At 37.4% G+C, this 24019-nt stretch overlaps 1 protein-coding gene across 8 annotated transcripts in view; it reads right to left on the bottom strand.

The window, feature by feature from the left end:
• The window catches only part of TASP1 (taspase 1), a 315899-nt gene that overhangs the window by 196759 nt on the left and 95121 nt on the right, over positions 1-24019 (bottom strand). For 7 of the 8 annotated variants that reach the window (XR_012018238.1, XR_012018237.1, XM_072800051.1 and 4 more), the window contains 2 exons: positions 12102-12221; positions 5907-5985 (listed from right to left, as the gene is read on the bottom strand). Coding sequence is in view for 5 of the 8 variants with exons in the window: in XM_072800051.1 (XP_072656152.1) it covers positions 5907-5985; positions 12102-12221 (199 nt within the window). In the remaining 3 variants the exon portion in view is untranslated. The remainder of the gene's footprint in view (positions 1-5906; positions 5986-12101; positions 12222-24019) is intronic. The other variant, XR_012018239.1, reaches the window with a different exon arrangement.

Raw genomic sequence — 24019 nt, 5'->3', positions numbered from 1 at the left:
TATACCAGAAAACCATGTAGCAGAGCTTTCTTCATGCCAAAACACTTCAAGGAAGAGGACTGAAGCCTGTGTCTCCTGAACTCTAGTCAGCTGCCATATAACCCCTGGACTCACTGATTCTAAGAAAAAAACATACTGCACAGACAAGTAATAGCATACCAGTGTTAAGGTCAATCAGAGCATAAACTTAATCTCCCCTCTTTTTTCCTCCTTCTGATCTTCTAATCCTCAATCTGCTCTTCTTTCCATAGCCAGAGAAAGACCACAGATGTATCTTACATTAGGTATCTGATGTGTTACTGAAAAATTATGTGTGATTCTGACTTTGGCAAATTAAATCCAATTTTAAAGTACTATTTAAAAAAATTGCATGGTGAATAATCTTTTTGAAATGACAACCAGTCTTCTAGAAAAGGGAGAAATCACATACACATTTCTTTTAACAAATAGATTTGACATATAACATTGTGTAAATGTAAGGTTTACAACATGTTAATTTGATACATTTATATATTGTAATATGACTGCCATTGTAGCAATAATTAGTACCTCTGTCACATTTATATAATTATCCATTCTTTTTAGTGACTGGAATAATTAGGTTCCAGTCTCTTGGCAACTTTGATTATAATAATCATCATTTGTCTTAATTTTAATTTGTCTAGTAAGCACTTACTCAGTGCAAAATTCTGTGCCAGGTACTCAGGAAACACAAATATACCCACAGATCCCCTTTTCTCAAGAGCTTATGTCACTGTTTAAGAAAGCCTAAAATAAATTGTTATTTTTACACACACACATAAAGCTGAGAATAAGGAAAGCTTTTATTATAGTTTATCAATTCTAAAGTATTTTTTCCACATTGAATATTTTCTGAAATCAGTACATACATTATAACTGATGGCATCCTCCTGTGCTGCTCTCCAAGCTGCAGCTGTGACATAGATAGCTACCACTGCCTCTAGAAGTAGGTAAGCTGTTCCAGTTGCTGACCCTTCCATTGAGTTATGTGCCATGTTAGAACTACAAGTTTTGAGTTTGTCATTTACCCTATGTTCAAAAGGATTACAGTATGATATAGGATTGAAACAAAAATTATGAAACATAGGAAGGCATGCAAATAGCAATGGAACATGACATTGTTATCAGTGCAGCAAATATTTCTTGAGGACTTTCAGAGGAAAATCCCCAAATTCTTTATTTTCTTGTAAAGCAACAACCATGTGTTAAGTGATGAGAAAGAAGTCTGTCATTCTATAATTGACAGTCTTCTCCCCACTCTTGGTATATGTATCTTATATGGGTTATATTCTTGGATATGACACTAATCATATAGACAACAAAAGCAAATATAGGTAAGTGGGATTAAGTCAAACTAAAGGCTTCTGCACAGAAAAAGAAACAATCAACAAAATAAAAAAGCAATCTATACAATAGGAGAAAATATTTATGAACCATATATCTGATAAGGTGGTAATATCCAAAAGATATGAGAAACTCTTAAAACTCAATAACAAAAAAACAAATAGTAAGATTAATACATCAGCAAAGGACTTGAACAGACATTTCTCCAAAGACATACAAATGGCCACCAGGTCCATAAAAAAGGTGCTCAATCTCATTAATCATCAGGGAAGTGCAAATCAAAATCACAATGAGACATCACCTCATATCTATTGGAATGGCTAGTATTAAAAGGACAAGAGATAATAAAGGTTGGTGAGACTGTAGAAATGTTCAAACCCTTGTACACAGTCATGAGAAAGCAAAATGGTGCAGCTGCTATGGACAACAGTATGGAGGTTTCTCAAAAACTTAAAAATAGGACTATGATATGATCCACCAAATCCACCTGTGGATACTTATCCAAAAGAACTGGAAATCAAGATCTTGAAGAGATATCAGCACCTCCATGTTCACATCATCATTATTAATAATGGCTGACATGTATCAACAGATAAATGGATAAAGAAAATGTGGTATATATATATAATGGAATATTATTCAACTTTAACAATGAAAATCCTTCCACATACAACAACATGGATAATCCTTGAAGACATTATACAAAGTGAGATAAGCCAGTCACAGAAGGATAGATACTGCATGATTCCACTTATATAAGGCACTTAAAATAGTCAAACTCACAGAAGAGTAGAATGGTGATTGCTAGGTACTGGAGGAAGGAAAAAATGGGGAGTTGTTACTAAAAATTCATGAAGCTTCAGGGCACATGGTGGCTCAGTCAGCTAAGCATCCGACTCTTGAGTTTCACTCAGGTCATGATCTCAGGGTTGTGAGATCAAGCCCCATATCTGGTTCCACACTAGGCATGGAGTCTGCTTAAGATTCTTTCTCTCCCTCTCCCTGTGCCCACCTCCTCCCCTCCCTCTCCAAAAATAAAAAAATTCATAAAGTTTCAGAAATGCAAGATGAATAAGTTCAGGGGATATGTTGTACAGTATTGTGCCTAAAGTTAAAAATACTGTATTATATATTAAAAAATTTGTTAAGAAAATAGATTTCATATTGTACTCTTACTACAATAAAAAATATGAATCAACCAATATTTTTTTAAATAATAGTTTGTCTTATAAAAGATCGTGACTTAGATTCAACGATACACAGTTAAGTACTGAACTACTAATCTAAGCCAAGAAGTATGCTAAGTGCCTTCCATATGTCAACTTATTCAATACCCACAGATATTAAGGTATTAACAGATTAATTTTTAGATTAATATTAATAGCAGGTATTCCTGCTCTACAAATAACCCTGTGACAATGTCTCAGCCAGTGAGTGAGTCTGCACAAGAACCCAGGTGTCTACTCTGCTGCCTTCCTAGCTAGACAAATTTCCATGATGCCAGAATATTAGTCAGAGTTTCCATGGCCAATTCCTGCCACACTACTCTTCCCCATTCCCCATTCATTCCTCCGCGCCCAACGATGACAACAAGATGCTAGAGTTTATCCCTCAGGTTAATGATCAAATTGCCTGTCTGGCCTTGGGAGAGCCCTACCCTGACCATAACTATCTTCCCTCTGCCTTTCAATTATCACCTTCCAAGAACTATAAGCCTAAAATGTAGGCTAGGTCTCTAAATTTTCTACAACAGCTTAAGGCACCAGTTTTATTTTGGCCAAACAATTGCAAAATTCTGTGTGCACCACCTTTCTTCTGACTTGGTCACCCAACTCTGCTATGTGTTTCCATTGTCAACCTCATAGCAAGAGCCCCAGGAGAAATAAGACTGAAGCAAATCACACAAAGTCCCTGGGATGGAAGGAACTAAAAACTTGCTCTATTATTCTCAAGTTATGAGGGCTGATGACAGTTAGTCCTTAAACTTCAGAAGGATACAACAGGACAAACTGGGCATTCAAGCTCAAAAGCTGCACTGGATGTCATGAACAGGAACCTAAAGTTATCTTTAGTCATGTGAAACTATTTTCAGCTAATGCAAGATGTGCAAAGGAGGAAATATCCAAGGAGAAGGGAAAAAGACCTTAATTTTACAATTTTAGCTTTACCCACCCACTGGCATTGTACTTAATATAATTAAATTGATGAAATGTATTCCTATTCCAACTTCCACATTACCAGTTGAAAAAAAAGGAAAGAGGTGGACAATCCCAAAGAGAATGAATTTCCTTTCCAAAGTGACAAAGTCAGGCAGGCTTTCAGGATTTCACCTTAAAGAAGAATCCAAGTCTCCAAACATCTAGATATGAGAATAACACTTAAACAATTGTAATCAACTCAATGAATAACATATAGACCAAAAATAAAGTCAATACACCACATATGACACTAATACGTCTTTTGGAAAATAAAAATGAAACAATGAATTATCTTTTTTAGACTTTAGTTGGCTCAAATACCACAATTTTCTATAGACATAGGGTCATACTTAATTATGTACACAAGCTAATTCCTAAATATTATGCATAGAAATTTTCATGTGCTATCAATATTAAATTAAAAATTAACTCATATTGGGGCATCTGGGTGGCTCAGTCGGTTAAGTGTCTGACTCAGGTGGTTAAGTGTCTGACTCAGGTGGTGATCTCAGGGTCATGGCGGGCTCTGTGCTCAATGCAGAGTCTGCTTGTCCCACCCCCTTTGTTCCTCCCCCTACTTACTTATGCTCTCTCTCTAAATAAATAAATAAATAAATAGAATCTCTTAAAAAATTAACTCATATTATACTCATCTCTTCAAAATTGAAAGGATTAAAATCAATTTTTTGCCAATTATATTAGTATGGTTAAGGTTCAACATTAATTCGTGTTTGGACTTCACCTGATAGATCAGTGACACACAATTATTTTTCCACTGATGCAAGGAAATGGACAGAAGCAACAAACCTGAAAATGGTACCAAGATTTCAAGTTTGAACAAAGAATAGGATAGCGATGGCAAGAAAAGAGAGAGGGAACATATGAGAAATTTGGTGGCTAAGGGATGTGATTAATGAACAAGGCATTTCATTGAGCCTTCTGAATCTAATGTGCACAGATGACACCCAGAGGGACATGTCCAACAGGAAATCAGAAAAAAAGACTCATGTAGACCTCCAGAGAAAGGTCCAGGAGAGATAGACATGGAAGCAAATATCCTAAGAGATAACTGCTGAAATCAGAAGAACAGCAATAATACCAAATCACCAAGAGAAAGCATATAGAGTAAAATGAAGAAAAACCAAGAGACGCCCAAATCTAGAGCTGATAGCAATGGGAAGAGTCTGTGAAGAGAGTCAGGATGGAGTAGGTCAGAGAAGCAGGACAAACCAAGAGAGTTCCATGATCTATGCTACAAAAGCATAGAGCTACCTGTATCAGGGATCACAGAGTCAAGAGTAAGCAGGAAAAGAGGGCTGGGTTGGACTGGGTAGTGTGTATGACGATACAGAAACCAATGTGGCAAGAAACTGAAGAAAAGAAGGAAAGGCAGCCATATCCATCCTCCTGATAAGGCCTGAGGATATGGAGGAGAAAGCCTAGGACTATAACTTGAGAGATAACACAGCAAAGGGGATGAACCAATATTATTTTGTCAACCATGCATATTACCACATTGAGAGAAAAGGCTTCAAGTACAACTGGCACAAGCATATGAAAACCTGGATCTAGACAACAACCATTCTACCCATTAAACTCCCACCCTCCACACACATACACAAACACTACATACAATTTCTAAATGATAATGACTTCTAACACAGATATAAAAAGAGGGCCTATATTTAATTAAAAGTGTAGAGGGGAAAAAAAAGTGTAGAGGGGAAGATGTCATAAAATACACATTTTGAGGGCACCTGGGTGGCTCAATCTGTTAACCATCTGACTTCAGCTCAAGTCCCGATCTCACGGTCCTAGGATAAAGCCCCTCGTTGGGCTCCTTGAACATTGGGGAATCTGCTTCTCCCTCTCCTTCTGCCCCTCCTCTGGCTTGTGTGCATGCACTTTCTTGCTGTCTTTCCCAAATAAATAAATAAAATGTTTAAATACATGTATATGTACACACATTTTGAAATACACTTTATATTTTATACCAACATATTATTCAAAATATTATCTTAGGTTTTGAAATACCTTGTTACTTTTGTATCTTTTGTGATCTAAGTTTGGAACTATCATGAGTCACTAGAGAAAAAGAAACATTAAAAATATAACTGTTATAATTAACTACAGAGTTGTAATGAAATGTTAGCAAAACATTTACACTGGGATATTTACACTGTGAAAGAATCCTTAAAAGCTCCCACATATCAAAGACCTTTCATACATAAATGCTCTTGTCTATACAGTGTCTCAGCATAGCATTTACATAAAAATACTTTCAATCATTAAGTGACCTACAATGTTGCAGTTATGAAAAATGGTCATGAAAGCAGCAAATACCTGAGGTACTCACAGCTGTGGAGTAGGGATTATGAGCTCCAGTATTTTCAGCCCAGCATCCACATCCATAAAGAGCAGCCTGGGAAAATAAAAAATAGATATACAGTGTATTTCAAAAATATTTTATGTAATTACTTGCTTTCAACAGAAGACAAAATCATACCTATCTAATAAAGACTGGTTTAATAACAATTCATATCAACTGGGAAATAATACCAGAGGCTGCGTAAGACCTCCCAAACAATGGTCCTAACAGTATTTAAACTATATTTTCAACTACTGTATTAATCTAAAATTTTTCAGAAAATAGCAAAAGAAAGTTTCTTCGACTTCCATCAACAATAGTTTTTTTCTTCCTTGAACAACCTTTCCCCAAGTGGTTTGTCAGCTAGTTCTGACAAATTCTTCTCTTCTACCTCCTTAAAATCATTGTGGCTGCCTTAAAATAGTGCTCAAACTAGGTATATATCAAACTGCTAGAGAAGCTTGGTGATAAGACTGTGGTTCCCCAATACTTCTGATTCAGTGGTCTCAGGTTGCCCAAGTAAATGGTTACACCAAGTAAATGGCATTATTATCAGGGCCCCAAGGGGCCTGGGATGCACGTGGTCCTCCTGGCATACTCTAACAAATCCTGTCTAGAAAGGCTTTTGCCACGCTCTCTGTAAGTGGCACAACAGGAACTGCTAACAGTTATTACCAAAGGGCCGAGTATATGCTTACCACTGTGCCGGATTTGGCCAGATATAAAGAAAGGAGCCAAAAAGGTCAATTCAAGCTAGTCACTTTATGAGGTGGTAGAACAGATTTATATGTCTGAAACCACCAATAACACAAATTACTATAGTTTTGTAAAAGAATGTAACAATCATTCCTATTTTGTTTTTAATAATGCCCCCCAGAATGTCTGGATTCATCTCTTCAATATCCACAATGACTTCTCTGCCTTTGGGAAAGGAAATGAAACTGATAACTCTTCTAGTCCTTAGTTAGAAGCAGAATTAGCTGCTTTGATAGCTAGCATAAAGAAATACAAGAAAGCCTGCTCAAGAATGCTCATTACCACAAGTTTGGTGAGAATGGAAAACTGAAAGCACAGATGACCATCAGTAAATAAATGGCTAAACACTGGCCTAGCAATATGTGGAATTCATTGCAGACGTTCAATATAAATATTTAAATTTTTAAAAGACTTTTAGGAACTAATACAAAAAGATCTCTAAACATATTTTTGAGTTAAAAAAAAAGAAAAAGAAGACATGCTGTAATACATTGAGTATTCAGTATGACTTATGACTGGTGAAGAAAAAAGGTATTCCCATAAAATAGTAACTGTTTTTTTCTAGGAGCTCACTTGTAAGGACTTGGGGAAGAAGCGAAGACTGGGAATGGTGACCAGACAGACTAGCTTTCTTCAATATTCCATTCTTTTTTATGAGGACTTCAGAACTCATTTGCTTCAATATTGTACCCAGAGCAGGAATTTCCATGAAACATTCCAGGCACTTCTGATACCAAGAACCTCCATACTCATGTGGGAATGTATTCCCCTTTTGGACACTTGCTTTTGGTGAAAAGTTCTTCCTTAGATTGCTTTAAGGAATATCTGATTTAATATAACTTCTACCAACTAATCCTGGTTCTGCTCTCTGGAATTACTTTACCCTCCCTGCTGAAGTTCTCTAAATTTTTCAAAACAGCTATCCAAGTGCCCTGAGTACTCCTTCCTCACTCAGAGAATCCTAGAACTACTCCTTAAGACTTTGAGATACACCCACACCCTCTACTCCCCTAATCACCCTCCTTGAGAAATATTCCAAAATCCAAGATAATTGGAGATGAAGTCTCCCATGTTCATGTGATCCATAGTTGCCATCCCTAGCTATCACTGACAAAGCCTTCTTAAAAGTAGAACCAAGAATTCAATACAACATTCCCAATATGGTAAACAGGAGAAAATCTATTATAGCCTTTGAAACACCATGCTTCTAAAATACACAAGACTATTGGGTCAGAGTGGGAACTGAAGGCCCTACAGAAGGGATTCAGCACATGGATTTCAGAACAAAACTAGCAAACTTGTGGAATAAGCCATTCAATTGGTACTACCTGGGACAGGTGCTAAGTGAGCCAAAGCCTCAGAAGACATTTGACCTGAGGGGAACAGCCTATTCTTCCTTCACTGAAAACCCTGGACATTAGTCTACTGTCCTTTCCATTCCCCACAATTATCTTTTTTTATTATTATTATTATTATAGTCACACACAGAGAGAGAGAGAGAGGCAGAGACACAGGCAGAGGGAGAAGCAGGCTCCATGCACCGGGAGCCTGACTCCATTCCCCACAATTATCTTGACCCAGGAGCCTGCACCCAAAAATAGCAAATAGAGTCACAAGGACATCTCTTAGAAATGTAAAAGAGGTCATTTTTTTTTTTTAAAGAAAAGAACACTTAGTCTTTGTTTCTTCTCTCTAAACAAAATCCCTTTATGCTACTTCCCCTCAATTTCATGACTTAAAATTGTCTTCCTTTTTAATCTTCTGAAATCAATGGAGTTCAGACAGTGACAGGTCAAATAAAAGAAAGATTCAGAGACTGTCTCTCTCCTATTACTTTTTTGGATAAAACGTAACAAGCTTGGGGCACCTGAGTGGCACAGCCGGTTAAACATCCGACTGTTGATTTCGGCTCAGGACATGATTTCAGGATCGTGAAATCGAGCCCCACATCAGGCTCCATGCTCAGCTAGGAGTCTGCTTGTCTCTCTCTCTCTCTGCCCCCTATTCTCTCTCTAAAATAAATAAATAAATCTTTTTTTAAAAACGATAACAACCTTAAGAAGGCCTTAAAAAACAAAAACAAGCATCCTTCTTTCCAGTAGTAAAATCTCATTAACATTTAATAAAGGTATTAACATTCAGTAACAATAGGTCATATAAATATTATTATTGTTGTTGTTATTTAATCTTCTTTGGGACTGGTTTTCCCTTGTAAAATGAGCATAACAAAACCCCCTGCCTCATAATGTTGTTATAAGATCACATGAATGAACATACTTGCTGCACATAAGCAAGAGATTAATAAACAGTAGTTACAGCTAATATATAGCTATGAGGGACTGTGACAAGCAATTTTAATGTATTACATCATTTAATCTTCCAGAGCTTTGTAAGATAGTCACATATACTCATTTTACAATTGTGGAAAGTGGAGCTTAAAGACATTGAACAACTTGTTTACAGTAAGGAAATGCTAAGTGGGGAGGTGAGATTAGAATAAAGGTTCACCTGAATCCAAAATTCACACTCTTAACCACTAAACTCTATTGCCTATTTGTGTGGGGCTCTATTGGGGGTGGAGGGAGAATGGAATATAATAATTCCCTTCACCTCTCCTATTTGTAAATTTTAACTATCGTTGGTAAGCCAAGCAAATAAGTTCTAATTCAAATAGCCATTTTACCATCTGAACAGTTATCATAATATATCTAGAGCAGGGTAATATGCTAAGACTTTTAAATAATTCACTTGTGCATTTAAAATGTATTTATTTTAGCATCTCATTTAGCATCTCATTTAAGCATATTTTTTTTTTTTTTTTTTTTTAATGATAGTCACAGAGAGAGAGATAGAGGCAGAGACACAGGCAGAGGGAGAAGCAGGCTCCATGCACCGGGAGCCCGACGTGGGATTCGATCCCGGGTCTCCAGGATCGCGCCCTGGGCCAAAGGCAGGCGCCAAACCGCTGCGCCACCCAGGGATCCCCATTTCAGCATATTTTTAAGTCATTTTTTCAATACTTTGCTTGTATATTTTGTTTCCTTCCCTCCTGATTGTCAAGAAGAATGCTTTCTTACTGTCATCTGATGCTTACATATTTCCAGGCTTATTACATCTTCTCCATCCATGCAATATCATCCAATTAAGCAAACATATTTTCCTATTAGGTACCTTTACTTCTATCCACCACACCCTTTGCTGATGTTCAACTCTCACAAACTATGTCTTCATAAACTAGCTAAGTGAGGCAAATCAATACATTCAAGTTTTATAGAAGTATTTCTTTTTCCAGGACAGTCCCATGTGTAGTGGCAGAATGGCTTCAAGACTGCTCATTTTTTTTTTTTTTTAAGACTGCTCATTTAATATCCTGCTAACATCGTCCAGAACTATCCTTGGTTCTGTTGCTGCTATTTTGCTAACCAAAACAAACAAAAAACAGTGAGAAAGTCATGGGAATTACAATGCAATGAAGGCAACTATGCTGGCTTTTCTCTCTCCTTCTCCACCAAGGCATCCAAATCTGATATGCCAAGCTTGGTTCTTATTCCAAACTTGACAAATACACAGGGCTTTATAATGTGGAAAAACACCATGACCAGACAAAAGCTTTTTATAATGAGTTCAAAGCATTGTACACATGTTGAGTAATCATTCCCCATAAATCCCCTTTGTACGGTAGGCAAAGAGTAGCACAAAATTAATTATTCTTCTCTACCCCATCCCCCCACAGGATTATAAGAGGCTTGTACACTATAAAGGGCAGATCAGGGAATATCATTTGGAGCTTTCCAAAGATGTCCCTCCATAAATCAGATCACTCTGCTCCAAGTATTCATTAACCACCATGTCCAAAGCAACTGTGATACCTACTCTTCTTTAAATGTGATGGACAAAGTATCCATATAGAGTATGCCAAGCAGTGCTCTGCATGTAACATGAGATCCAAGTACTGAGCTTAGGCACAACCCTTGCAACTACTTTAACAGACTCCATGAGTCATTAGTTCACTCAACAAATATTAAGCCCATAAATAATGTATAAATTGGTTTATGCTCAGAAAGCTTAGTAAATCAAATGGATTGTGAAACATCATTCTCAGTATAGAACTAAAGTTTGGAGATGGGGGAAGGAGGAATGGTAAAGAAGATGCACAAATGAAACGGGAATAAAACAGTTACATATAAATCCGATTTCTTACGTGGTATTATGTGTTGGTGACCTGAAATACTGGTTAGTCTATAAAATAGCTAAAATGCTTAATCAGAAGAGGGATCTAGAGGATTAAAATTTTACTGTTCCTCCAATAGAGGAAATACACAATGTAACTCTAAAATCATTTCCCACCTAAAAAGCAAGCAATGATATAATCAGGTAGTGCTTACTCCTACAGAGAATGACATTGTAGGAGTCTTGGCCCAGCCACCCCAAGATTCTTGTATACAGTGTACAACATTTGCCCCGGTCCTCATCAGGAACTCAGAGGAAGGCTGACTGAGCATGTCTTGAAAGAAAGAAAAAAAGAAAAAGAAAGAAAGAAAGAAAGAAAGAAAGAAAGAAAGAAAGAAAGAAAGAAAGAAAGAAAGAAAGAAAGAAAGAAGAAGAGAGAGAGAGAGAGAAAGAAAGAAAGAAAGAAAGAAAGAAAGAAAGAAAGAAAGAAAAGAAAAGAAAAGAAAAGAAAGAAAAAAGAAAAGAAAGAAAGAAAAGAAAAGAAAAGGAAAGGAAAGGAAAAGAAAAAAAAGAAAAGAAAAAAAAGAAAAGAAAAGAAAAGAAAAGAAAAGAAAAGAAAAGAAAAGAAAAGAAAAGAAAAGAAAAGAAAAGAAAAGAAAAGAAAAGAAAAGAAAAGTCTCATTTGCAAAGAGAGAAAATGAGAGGCAGCCCGGGTGGCTCAGCGGTTTAGCACTGCATTCAGCCCAGGGCCTGATCCTGGAGACCCAGAATTAAGTCCCATGTCAGGCTCCCTGCATGGAGCCTGCTTCTCCCTCTGCCTGTGTCTCTGCCTCTCTTTCTCTCTGTGTCTCATGAATAAATAAATAAATAATTTTTAAAAAGAAAGAAAATGAGTATCAACTCCTATTTTTTGATTGTCTACTAAATACCCAATACCCAGCCTGTTGGAAGTAACAAAACACAGTGTTACTAATTGTAAAGATCAAAAAGAACTCTTACTATGAGAAAGGTTTTGGGTTTTTTTTTTTAGAATCTAGAAAAGGTACTTGATTATTTTTATTACATAAATGTAAACAACACACACACACACACACACACACACACAAACACGCACAGTAATATTTTTTTTTCCTAAAGAAAAAATGTTTCTACTGGCTTAAAAAAATGGTGAGCTAGAAAAAGCTCTTTTAAAAACCATGTTTTTAAATTGAAAAAGCTCTTTTAAAAACCCCGTAATGACTTACCTGTCCAACTCTCCCTGGATGCTTCAAGGCCAAGCCTCCACTGGAGACAGCAGCAGCAACGTTGCCTTCGTGGTCCACCACTACGGCGCCCACTGTGTCCAAAGTGCCTGCGTCATTCTCCTGGAGAGCAAGCAGGGCATGAGCACTCACTATGCAAAGTGTGTCACAGTTTGATATGACCACATAGCACTTCTCAGTACAATCATGACATAATTCAGCAAACTCCTAAAATCATCTATTATCAAGTTGCCACTAAAACCCTGTTCAAGTCAAAATGTATTTTCTACTGAAAAATCTTGAGCAAAAGGTGTCTTGTCGCTTTTCTCTAATAATAAGCCTAGCATGCCTTTCTAAGGGAGAAAGAGAAAACACCATCTACTATAAATTAGTGTATTGCGGTGTCTCCCTAATCTCCAGTATTAAGTTCGTGACTGAAAATCTGTAAGAGGAAAAGACCTATGGCATAAGTGAACCAATAAATGCATTAGTATATTTTTAAATATTATATACAAATTTCTAAAAAGTAAGCAGTATATTCAGGACAATAAATGAACAGAATGGCCTTTACATTCTTGAAGTATACTATGCAATAATTTTCTTTTACTGTTCCTTGCTTGTGAGAAATTTATGGCCACCGCCTTTCTCTGTTGTATTAATAATATGCTTGCCAACTATATAGTAGAAAACTATACATTCCTGGGAGGCATCTTTGCATTTCTGTGTCTTGTCCCAGGTCCACAAGTTTAAGGCTTTTCGCATGTATTGACTACTAGCAGCTGCTCCTAGTCAAAGATTTCTGGGTCACCTGTGCAAGACAGACAAACTTTACAATTCTGGATAAAAATGAGAATCATGGAAAACAGGAAAAGAGTTTCATTAAAAAAAAAAATCTCTTTGTATATATTAACAAGAGAGGCTACTGCAGGTCTGTAGGTTAACAGTAGTCATTGCAGTGTTCTCACTCTAGGGTACTGGGTTTTAAACTGTGGCCCAGAAACCAAGACTTCCACAAGGAGGCAGGGACAACCCCAAACCCAACAAGACCAGCGCCTCCTCCTGTGTAGTTTATTGCCCATACTACTGAGCAAGACTTCATTTGTACTGAGAGATCCCTAGCTAAGAAGTTTTTGAAATTACATATTCAGGCATTGAAGAGAGTTCTGAAGTGGTGGAGACATAATGCAAGCAAAAGATTTTTATTTCAAGCAAATTGAAAAATCCAAAGGCAGAGTATGCCTCAACAAATATTACATGAAGTCTGTTAGGAGAAGGTACATCTAGACATTTACATTGCTCTACATTCTAACTCCTCTTAAATATACTGATACACTGCGACATTACTTATTTTACTAGAAAACATGTAACTGGCTCAAATAAGTCCTTTATTTATTTTTTTAATATTTTACTTCTTTATTTATGATAGTCAGAGAGAGAGAGAGGCAGAGACACAGGCAGAGGGAGAAGCAGGCTCCATGCACTGGGAACCCGATGTGGGACTTGATCCCGGGTCTCCAGGATCGCGCCCCGGGCCAAAGGCAGGCGCCAAACCCCTGCGCTACCCAGGGATCCCTCAAATAAGTCCTTTATTTCCCCTCTCCCTTTTAACCACAGCCAGGGGATGTCTGGCCAATGGATCCATAAGGCCATATCCCAGAACAGCACAGTTCTGCAGGTGGGAGAATACCTGACATTCAAGGATAGTTCCTTATCCCGACTGTAAACTCTCTGAGTAAAGGTCTGACCACTGTTCCATTTTGCACACAGCAGACATTTGGGCATACTTATTCTTCAGTTAGGAGGAAATAAAGCATGTCTGCATCTCTGATATCACAGACACAAGAAAAACAAGTGATGATAGATGCCCGGCAATTGTAACATCAGGGCCTCCGTTTTCCATCTCCTTTCACAAGATTCAATTTTATGCAAATCCAGAGGATGCCACAATCTTAGGGAAGACTTAACAATAACTGGGTTTGCTCATTTGGTATGGAAGAAGTAAAATTTATCTTCTTTGGTAGGTAAGATGAAAGTATGAAAGTAAAGAATTGCATTAGACACATTTTATTCCAGGGGAAAAAAATGAATAATCCTAAAGAGAAATGTAAAGGGGCAACATCTGTTTCATTATTCTAAGAAATAATTCCTAAATCTTTATACCCTTGCAACTTCAAATAGAGAAGTGTTTGTTCCTTATCCAGATGACAAATCTTATGTCTCCTACAGGGGGCCTTCTCAAACTTTAATGTATACACAAATCATCTGAGAATCTGTTAAATGCAAATCCTGATTAAGTAATCTAGCATTGGTCAAAACTGTACATCTAACAACCTCCCCAGTAATGCTGATGTTGCTGGTCCCCAGACCCCACCCTGAGAAACAAGGTAAGATAGCATCCTACAGGATTAATTATATCAGCCAACCATCTGTTCTACTCCTTTTAAGGCAAATAATTTTATGGACACAAATCTGCTAAAGGAGAAACTTAAACCACCTAAGACTAATATTATGTCAGCATAAAAGATTTAAGTTCTATCTGTTCAAATATCAACTGGCAGCATATCACCATGGTCATACCACAATGAACATACTATAAAATATTTTGAAGTACTGGTCTCGTAATGGCTCTTTTAGAAATAGACAACTCTCATACAAATAAACAGAAACTGCAAAATACTTTCCTTAACAATAAAGTCAAGAAAAGGTATTCTTCATTAGCTCTTTATTAACTGTGATGGCTAAGCCCAAGCATTCTGTAAAATGGAATTTTAAGAGGATACATGAGGGTATACATGACATATACACAATGATACACATTACTTATAAAACAATTCTCTTAGCATTTCAATCAGGATATTATAAACTATGAGGATTATCATGTCTAACCAAACAACAACGGAAAGATATAAAAATATAATACATAGGTGGATTTACTGTAACTTGGTTTTTAAAAATGAAAAATCAAGCAAAAAATAGAGAATCCTGTTCCAAATTAAGCCACATATTCCTAAGGGCTGCAACACCTGCAAAAATCAGAATTACTTCATAAATATTCAAGAATTAGTTCATAGATTTCACATACTGAAAGGCAAATTTAAGGATGATGAAGTAATATTTAAGCATTTTTATGAAGTGTAGATAAATTGAGTGAAAGATAAACACTGATATTTTGGCCATAATAATTTCACAAAACTCATTTGTATAGAAATGAAATCTTAGAAAGGTTAAAAAACACACAATGACTGTTACTATATAGAGCTACTATTATGCTCTTACACTCCATAAATACTTAAAAGTACATGCACCACATAGGTACACATGCACCTATTGTCCTCTACTGAAACATGCTATTTGCATTACTTTTTTGATAAAATTGTGACTAAAAAGCAACTGTATAAACTATAGTTCCCCTTACAATAAACACATGTATATAAAGTTAGCAAAGAGATTGCACATGTCATGGAAAACACTGAAATAAAACTTTCTTCAAGTAACCAATAAACTAGTAATCATGTTGGACTTAATGTCAAAAGTTTTTACTTTTCTCTGCTCCAAACTGGAGATGGCTATTATACAATTATTGTAAAATTAAATTAAGTGACACATGAACTACTTTAAAAGGAATAAACACCTTAATACAAAGTTTAGGTACTTCCCACCAGAAAATTATGCCTCTAATCTGTGTTCTAACTCTGAAATCTGCCAAGAGACACCATCTATCAGTTACTTATCTCATTAACCTCGTCTTTCTTCTACACAGAATTACTCAGATATCAAATAGTTAAAATGCAAAAATAATATCTCAAATATATGTCCATCCTGAAACTGGTATATATGGTGGGATTATCCTAATCCAATAAAAAACACAAATATATTTTTGAAAAGATAACAAACCTTCATAATATACCTTTTCAATGTTTATGCACAGCATTATAATTGGCATGAGTTTCTACTTGAGAAAAGCAGATGACTTATGCCCTATATGACAGTACATTAATGGCAGCATAAAGCTTTGCTGTCTTTGAGTATTCTAACCATGGAATTAGCTCTGGCTAAGAGACCTAGATCTGGCTCCATGCCTATCTCCCACAAACCAACCCCACAGTGGGGCCCCCATAGGATTAGAATATATCAGGTATGTATAAACAAAGTATGATTTAGGTAGAATTATCTACTTATATATCTGGCATGGCTGAAATCAAAGAAAATTTGGATATAAGAATACCCAATGACCTTTTTCTTCTCTCATTAGAAAAATCACCTTTCCGATGCCCATACTATAAACAATGTTTCTGTAAATTACAGTCAAGATGTCTATTCTTAAATAATCCTTTATTTTCTTTTTTTAATAAGTAACATTAAATATCTTTGCAGCACTACACAAATTAGTTTCAAACATAAAAAAATTATATGAAAATTGTTATTTATCCCCTAAATCACTCAACAAAAGTTAACAGAAACATTTTTAGATCAAAATAAAACTAAAGTAGGTTAACTATGCTTTTAAGGTGCTTTAATATATCTACATTACAGCTTTAATTATAAATTCATACCATCACAAAGTTCCAAAGGATCGATCACCTAAAAATTCCAAACCCTCAAAGACAGCAAAGGACAATGTTTTCCATATGGCACAATACCTAGACAGTGTTCTAAGGCTTGCAACATTCAAGGTAGAAAAAGTAATGGTTTTTAAAATATTTCAAATAATGAATTATGGGCTTTTTTGCTTCAAAATATAACAGTCTGAGAGCCTCAGTATGCATGTTGAGTGAGCATGTATAAGTAAGTGATGGAAGAGACCAGATGAACATACTCAGGACTTAAATCATCACAAAGCTGAATAGTAAAAATCACGAGGGTAGTTTTATATATGCAGCTTTAAATCATATTTATTATAATTCATATGTTGTTCAATTAAAATTACTTTATACTTATAATGAGCCACTGGTTAAGGAATGTAAACCTAAGATATACTGGAGTCAGAATAAAAGTTAAGGAATTTTAAAAAATAAAATAAAATAAAAAAATAAAAGTTAAGGAATTTAACAATAAGTCTGAGAAAGTCCATGAGATAATATTAATTAGATCATTAAACTGCATTCCTCTGATCAAAATACTTAAGAATATACCTCAATGGCTTCAAATATGGGTTTAAAAATATGATGATGAATATATCCAATTTGGCTTCTTATTTTTCTGGAATAAATATTAACCACAATTTTTAAATTCTAAATCAAAATTTTTAAATGTTCATCTAAATATACACCCAGCAAAAAAGCTTAAGTATTTACCCAAGAGAAATCAAAGTATGTACAATAAAAGCCTTATGAAAAATGTTCACAGCACTTCTAACTCCAACAGCCAAAACATGGAAACAACCCAAATACCTACCAAGAGGGGAATGGGTACACAAACATGATATAGGCAATAGGGGAGGACTGCCCAGAAACAAAAAGGAACTAGTGATATGTATGACAATATGGGTAATCCTTTAGATGTACACTGAGTAAAAGAAGCTAGACACAACAGGGTACAGAATATATGCTCCCATTTATATGAAGGTTTAGAAAAGGTAAAACCACTCTGTGGTGAAAAAGAAGCAGAAAAGCGGTTGTCTCGGGAGACGGGCTTGACTATGAAGAGGCATGAGAAAACTTTCTGGAGTAATGGCAATGTTTTATATTCTGATAGTAATATGGGTTACATGGCTTTATACATGTCAAAATTCATCAAATCATACACTCTAAGACATGTGCATTGCACTGCATGCAAGGTCTACTACTAAAAAAAATCAATAGCTGATATATTTATCTAAAAGCACACAACCAAGAATTCAAAACATCAAGTCATGGACAAATTTTCTAATTCTGTCCGTATACTATAACACATTTAGCTTTATATAACATTTAATACACATTTGATGATGATTGTTAAGTGGGGGTGGATGGTGATAGAAAACATGAAAGATCGTAAAAAGAAATACACATGGATGAGAGAAAGCCTGACATTTGTCCAACTAGAAGGAACAGGCAGAATAAAGATGAGAAAATAATGAAAGAGAAAAAGCTAAAATTTCCCAGAACTGATAAAATATAAGAATCCAGATCTCCCAGAAGCCACAGAGAAAGGAAAGGAGTCAGCTAGAAAGAAAACATCACCTACAACAGAATGATACAATGTTCAGACGCCCAATGAAAGCCAGAAGACCGTGGTATATCTTCAAGGTACCCAGAGAAAAATAACTATAAACCCAGAACTAGGTGCCCCACAAGATTATCTTTTAGGAACAAGAATAAAACGAAGCCATTTGTAAATAAGTAAAATGACCTAAGAGACCTACCACCAAGAGACCTACACTTAATGAAGGACCATTCTTTTTAATACTACACCTAACCTCTGTCTATATCCTCTCTACCACCTACTCACGAGCACAGATAATCTCCTTTTCCTGGCTCTACTTTATTCTTTTCCATAACATCTCAATATCTTCTAAACTATACAATTTATGTTGGCATTTAAATTGCCAATCTCCCCCCCACAAGATAGGAAGCTCCACAAAGGCAGCAATTTTTGTTTAGCTTATTCACTACCATTTGTTAAGCACTGAGAAAAGCACTTCACATCTCTTAGGTATTCAATAAATACACGTTGGATGGATGTATGAATAAACAAGTAAATTATATGCTTCAAAAAGAAGGAAAATAATCGCTATGACCTGAATGTTTATGTCCTTTCAAAATTGATATGTTGAAAACCTAGCTGCCAAGATGATGCAACTAGGAGGTGGGGCACTGAAAGATGGTAGGGCCCTCATGAATAGGATTAATGCCCTTCTAGAGAGGCCCAAGAAGCTCCCCTGCCCTTTCTGACATGTGAGGTTACAGCACAAAGATAGCCATCTAGGAAGCAGGCCCTCAACACACATCAAATCTGCCTGGGTCTTGATGTTGGACCTCCCAGCCTCCAGAACTGTGAGAAACAAATTTCTGTTATTTATAAGCCACTCAGTCTATGGTATATTATTAGAGCAGCCCAAATAGATTTAAAGATAATAATCCAAGAAGGACAATCAGGCATTAAAGAATGAATGGGTAAGCAAATAAAATGGCAAAACTGCATGTAAATCAAAACTAATATTGTCTTTAAAAATAGCAATAACATGTGATTAGAATGTCAGGGTGGGTTTTGAAATCTGGCTACATGCTATTTATAAGAGATATACCTAAAGCATAAGGACATGGAAAAGTTGAAAGTAAAAGGATGGGAGAAAAAGCAATGTCAAGCAAGGGCCAGTCCAAACAATGTAGCTATATTAATGTCGAGCAAAATAAGTTTTAAGACAAAAGGTATTAATAGACATAATATCTCTACATGATAAATGCTAAAAGTTTAACTTCAACACATATAGAGATATAGTAATTATAAATTTGTATGTATCTAAAAAGAATAGCCTGAATGTATGTAAAACAAAAGCACATCAACAAGGAGAAAGCAACAAACCATACCTCATGATGAGATATTCCAATATATTTCTCTCAACTACCAGTAAGAAACAGAAGAACCTGGGATGCCTGGATGGCTCAGCAGTTGAGCGTTTGCCTTTGACTCAGGGCATGATCCCAGAGGCCCAGGATCAAGTCCCATATCAGGCTCCCTGCTTGGAGCCTGCTTCTCCTCTATGTCTCTGCCTCTCTCTCTCTCTCTGTGTCCCTCATGAATAAATAAGTAAAAATCTTATAAAAAAAAAAAAGGAAGGAAGGAAGGAAGGAAGGAAGGAAGGAAGGAAGGAAGGAAGGAAGGAAGGAAGAAAAGAAAGAAAGAAAGAACTGAATTGTACATTAGAAAGTGTGATTGTTGGGGATCCCTGGGTGGCTCAGCGGTTTAGCGTCTGCCTTCAGCCCAGGGCATGATCCTGGAGTCCTGGGATCGAGTCCCACATCGGGCTCCCTGCATGGAGCCTGCTTCTCCCTCTGCCTCTCTGTCTCTGTCTCTCTCTGTCTCTCATGAGTGAATGAATAATAAATTCTTTTTTTAAAAAAGTGTGATTGCCTAATCTTTATTAACTCTCTTCTTCTGCTGGGTGTAGTTTTATTTGCTGTTCTTTCTCCAGTTCCTTTAGGTGTAACGTTAGCTTTAGTATTTGAGGTTTTTCTACTTTTTTGAGGGATGCTTCTATTGCAATGTACTTCTCTCTCAGGACTGCTTTTGCCATATCCCAAAGATTTCGAACAGTTGTATCTTCATTCTCCTTACTTTCCATGAATCTTTTTAATTCTTCTCTAATTTCCTGGTTGACCTTTTCATCTTTTAGCAGGATACTCTTTAACCTCCACATGTCTGAATTTCTTCCAAATTTCCTCTTGTGTTGAGTTCTAGTTTCAAAGCATTATGGTCTGAAAATATGCAGGGGACAATCCCAAACTTTTGGTATCGGTTAAGACCTGATTTGTGACCCAGTATGTGGTCTATTCTGGAGAAAGTTCCATGTGCACTTGAGAAGAATGTGTATTCAGTTGAGTTTGGATGTAAAGTTCTGTAAATATCTGTGAAATCCATCTGGTGCAGCGCATCATTTAAAGCTTTTGTTTCTTTGGAGATGTTGTGCTTAGAAGATATGTCATTTACAGAAAGTGCTGTGTTGAAGTCTCCCAGTATAAGTGTATTATTATCTAAGTATGTCTTAACTTCGGTTATTAATTGATTGATATACTTGGCAGCTCCCACATTCGGGGCATAAATATTCATGATTGTTAGGTCCTCTTGTTGGATAGATCCTTTAAGTATGATATAGTGTCCTTCTTCATCACTTACTACAGTCTTTGGGATAAACTTTAATTTATCTTATATGAGGATGGTTAACCCTGCTTTCTTTTGAGGACCATTTGAATGGTAAATGGTTCTCCAACCTTTTATTTTCAGGCTGTAGGTGTCCTTAGGTCTAAAATGAGTCTCTTCTAGACAGCAAAAATAGATGGGTTTTGCTTTTTTATCCAGTCTGAAACCCTGTGCCTTTTGATGGGATTTACATTCAGAGTTACTATTGAAAGATATGAATTTAGTGTCATCATGATACCTATTCAGTCCCTGTTTTTGTGGATTTTTTCCTTGGACTTCCTCTTTATTTTACAGAGTCCCCCTTAATATTTCTTGAAGAGCAGGTTTGATGGTCACATATTGTTTTAGTTTCTGCCTATCTTGGAAGCTCTGTATCTCTCTTTCTATTCTGAATGAGAACCTTGCTGGATAGAGTATTCTTGGCTGCAGGTTCTTCTCATGTAGGACCCTGAATATATCCTGTCAGCCCTTTCTGGTTTGCCAGGTCTCTGTGGGGAGGTCTGCTGTTAACCTAATACTTCTCCCCATAAAGGTTAGGGATCTCTTGTCTCTTGCTGCTTTAAAGATCTTCTCTTTATCTTTGGAATTTGCAAGTTTCACTATTAAATGTCCGAGTGTCTAGTGGTTTCTATTGATTTTAGGGGGGATCTCTCTATCTCCTAGATCTGAATGCCTGTTTCCCTTCCCAAGTTAGGGAAGTTCTCAGCTATGGTTTGTTCAAATATGCTTTCTGGTCCTCTGTCCCTCTCGGCGCCCTCTGGAACCCCAATTAAACGTAGATTTTTCCTTCTGAAGCTGTCATTTATTTCCTTTAACCTTTCCTCATGGTCTTTTAACTGTTTTTCTCTTTTTTCCTCAGCTTCCTTCCTTGCCATCAACTTGTCTTCTATGTCACTCATTCATTCTTCTACCTCATTAACTCTCGTTGTTAGGACCTCCAGTTTGGATTGCATCTCATTTAACTGATTTTTAATTTCGGCCTGATTAGATCTAAATTCTGCAGTCATGAAGTCTCTTGAATCCTTTATGCTTTTTTCCAGAGCCACCAGTAGCTTTATAATTGTGCTTCTGAATTGGCTTTCTGACATCGAATTGTAATCTAAATTCTGTAACTCTGTGGGAGAGAGTACTATTTCTGATTCTTTCTTTTATGGTGAGTTCTTCTTTCTAGTCATTTGCTCAATGCAAAGTGGCTAAAAACAAGTTGTACTGGAAAAAGGAAGGAAAAAAAGGAAAAAGAAAAGGGGGAAAACAAACAAAAAAACAAAAAACAAGGAGGGGTATCCTCTGATTCTATATACTATAAGTCTCTCGACTTCCTGTGAACTTTCCAGCGCTGCTTGGTCAAGAACTTGCTCTTCCCCTGTCCTTCCAGCTGGTCTTCTGGGGGAGGGGCCTGCTGTGCTGATTCTCAGGTGTGTGTACCTGGGGGAGCTGCCCCACCCCCTGCCAGGTGCACGGCTCAGTGGGAGCTGTTTTTCCTGTGAGGCCCCTGTTCCCTGGTGGCCCCGACCCTCCCAGGGACAGGGTGACACAAGGAGGAACAACCCCACTGGCGGTGGCCAGCTCTCCAGCTCTGGCATCACCTCCTGCAGTAACTACTGTAGTGTCCCAGTCCACACTGGCCTAGGTGCTTCAGGGTGGGGGGCGCTGACCTGCTCAGCTGGGGGGATGGGGGGCTGGCGGCAGGAGTCTCCTTGCTGTCCTGTCCCGGGGGGAGCGCAGGATCCTGGGCTGTGTCCCCCGGCGCCCTGGGATCTGGGACCTGCGCCGCTGGAATCGGGCTCCCAGGGCCACGCAGCCTCCTCCGCCCAGAGCCGTCACCTGAGCTGCTCCCAGGGCCCCATCGGGTACACGCTCCAGCCCTTGACCGCGCTCCACCTGCGGTGTGTGGTGCGCTCTCCCCTGGGGCACACTTCCTCTGTTAGTGACCCCAGGAAACTAGAGGCTCCACTGCCCCTCCTGGGATCCTGCCCAAGTTCCCTGCGAGCGCCTTTCCGTCCAGGAAGATTGCTAAAGTTCCTGCTTCTCCAGGACGGGGCTTTCTGTCCTGAAGGCTCTTGCCGCCCGGCCTTAGCCCGGCTCCCTGTGGGGGCCCCTCCACCACTGGATTCTTTTTTATTTATTCTTTTTTTCCATCTTCCTACCTTGTTAGAAGCACTTCCTACCTTGTTAAAAGCACCTTGTTAGAAGCTCTTCTCTCTGTAGCATTCCAGCTGTTCTCTTTTTAAATCTCAGGCCAAATTCATAGGTTTTCAGGATGATTTGACAGTTATCTAGGTAAGTTGGTGGGGACAGGTGACTTGGGGGCCCTACTCTTCCACCGTCTTGCCCCCTTCAAGCTGTGTGATTGCCTAAGTACTCATAGAATTCTTTTCCCAACATTTAGAGGAGAAACATTATTTTCTTTTTTTTTTTTTAATTAAATTTTAGTTAACATATAGTACAATATTGGTTTAGGGAGTAGAATTCAGTGATTCATCCCTTACATACAATACCCAGTGCTCAACACAAGTACCCTCTTTAATACCTGTCACTCATCTAGCCCATCCCTCACCCACCTCCCTCCATCAACCCCCAATTTGCTCTCTTTTGTTGAGTCTCAAAGGTTTGTTTCCTTCTCTCCATTTTTTTTATTCCCCCTTTCCATATGTTCAGATTTTTTTTTAATTTTATTTATTTATTTATGAGGGACAGAGAGAGAAACAGACACGGGCAGAGAGAGAAGTAGTCTGCCTGCAGGGAGCCCAATCCCAGACTTGATCCCCAGACCTAGGATCACACCCTGAGCCAAAGGTAGACACTCAACTGCGGAGCCACTCAGGCGTCCCAGATGTTTTCTTTCTTAAATTCCACTTATGAGTGAGATCATATAGTATTTGTCTTTCTTTGACTTACTTCACTTAGCATAGTGTACTCCACCTCCATCTACATCATTGCAAATGACAAGATTTCATCTTTTTGGTGGTTGAGTAACATTCCATAGTGTGTGTGTGTGTGTGTGTGTGTGTGTGTGTGTGTGTACACCACATCTTCTTTATCTATTTATTAGTTAATGGACATTTGCACTTTCTCCATAGTTT

The sequence above is a fragment of the Canis lupus genome, chromosome 26 (genome assembly GCF_048164855.1).
Source record: "Canis lupus baileyi chromosome 26, mCanLup2.hap1, whole genome shotgun sequence".
Classification (NCBI taxonomy): Eukaryota; Metazoa; Chordata; class Mammalia; order Carnivora; family Canidae; genus Canis; species Canis lupus.
Note: the sequence above shows the minus strand (reverse complement) of the source record. Positions and strands in the feature narration are given on the sequence as shown.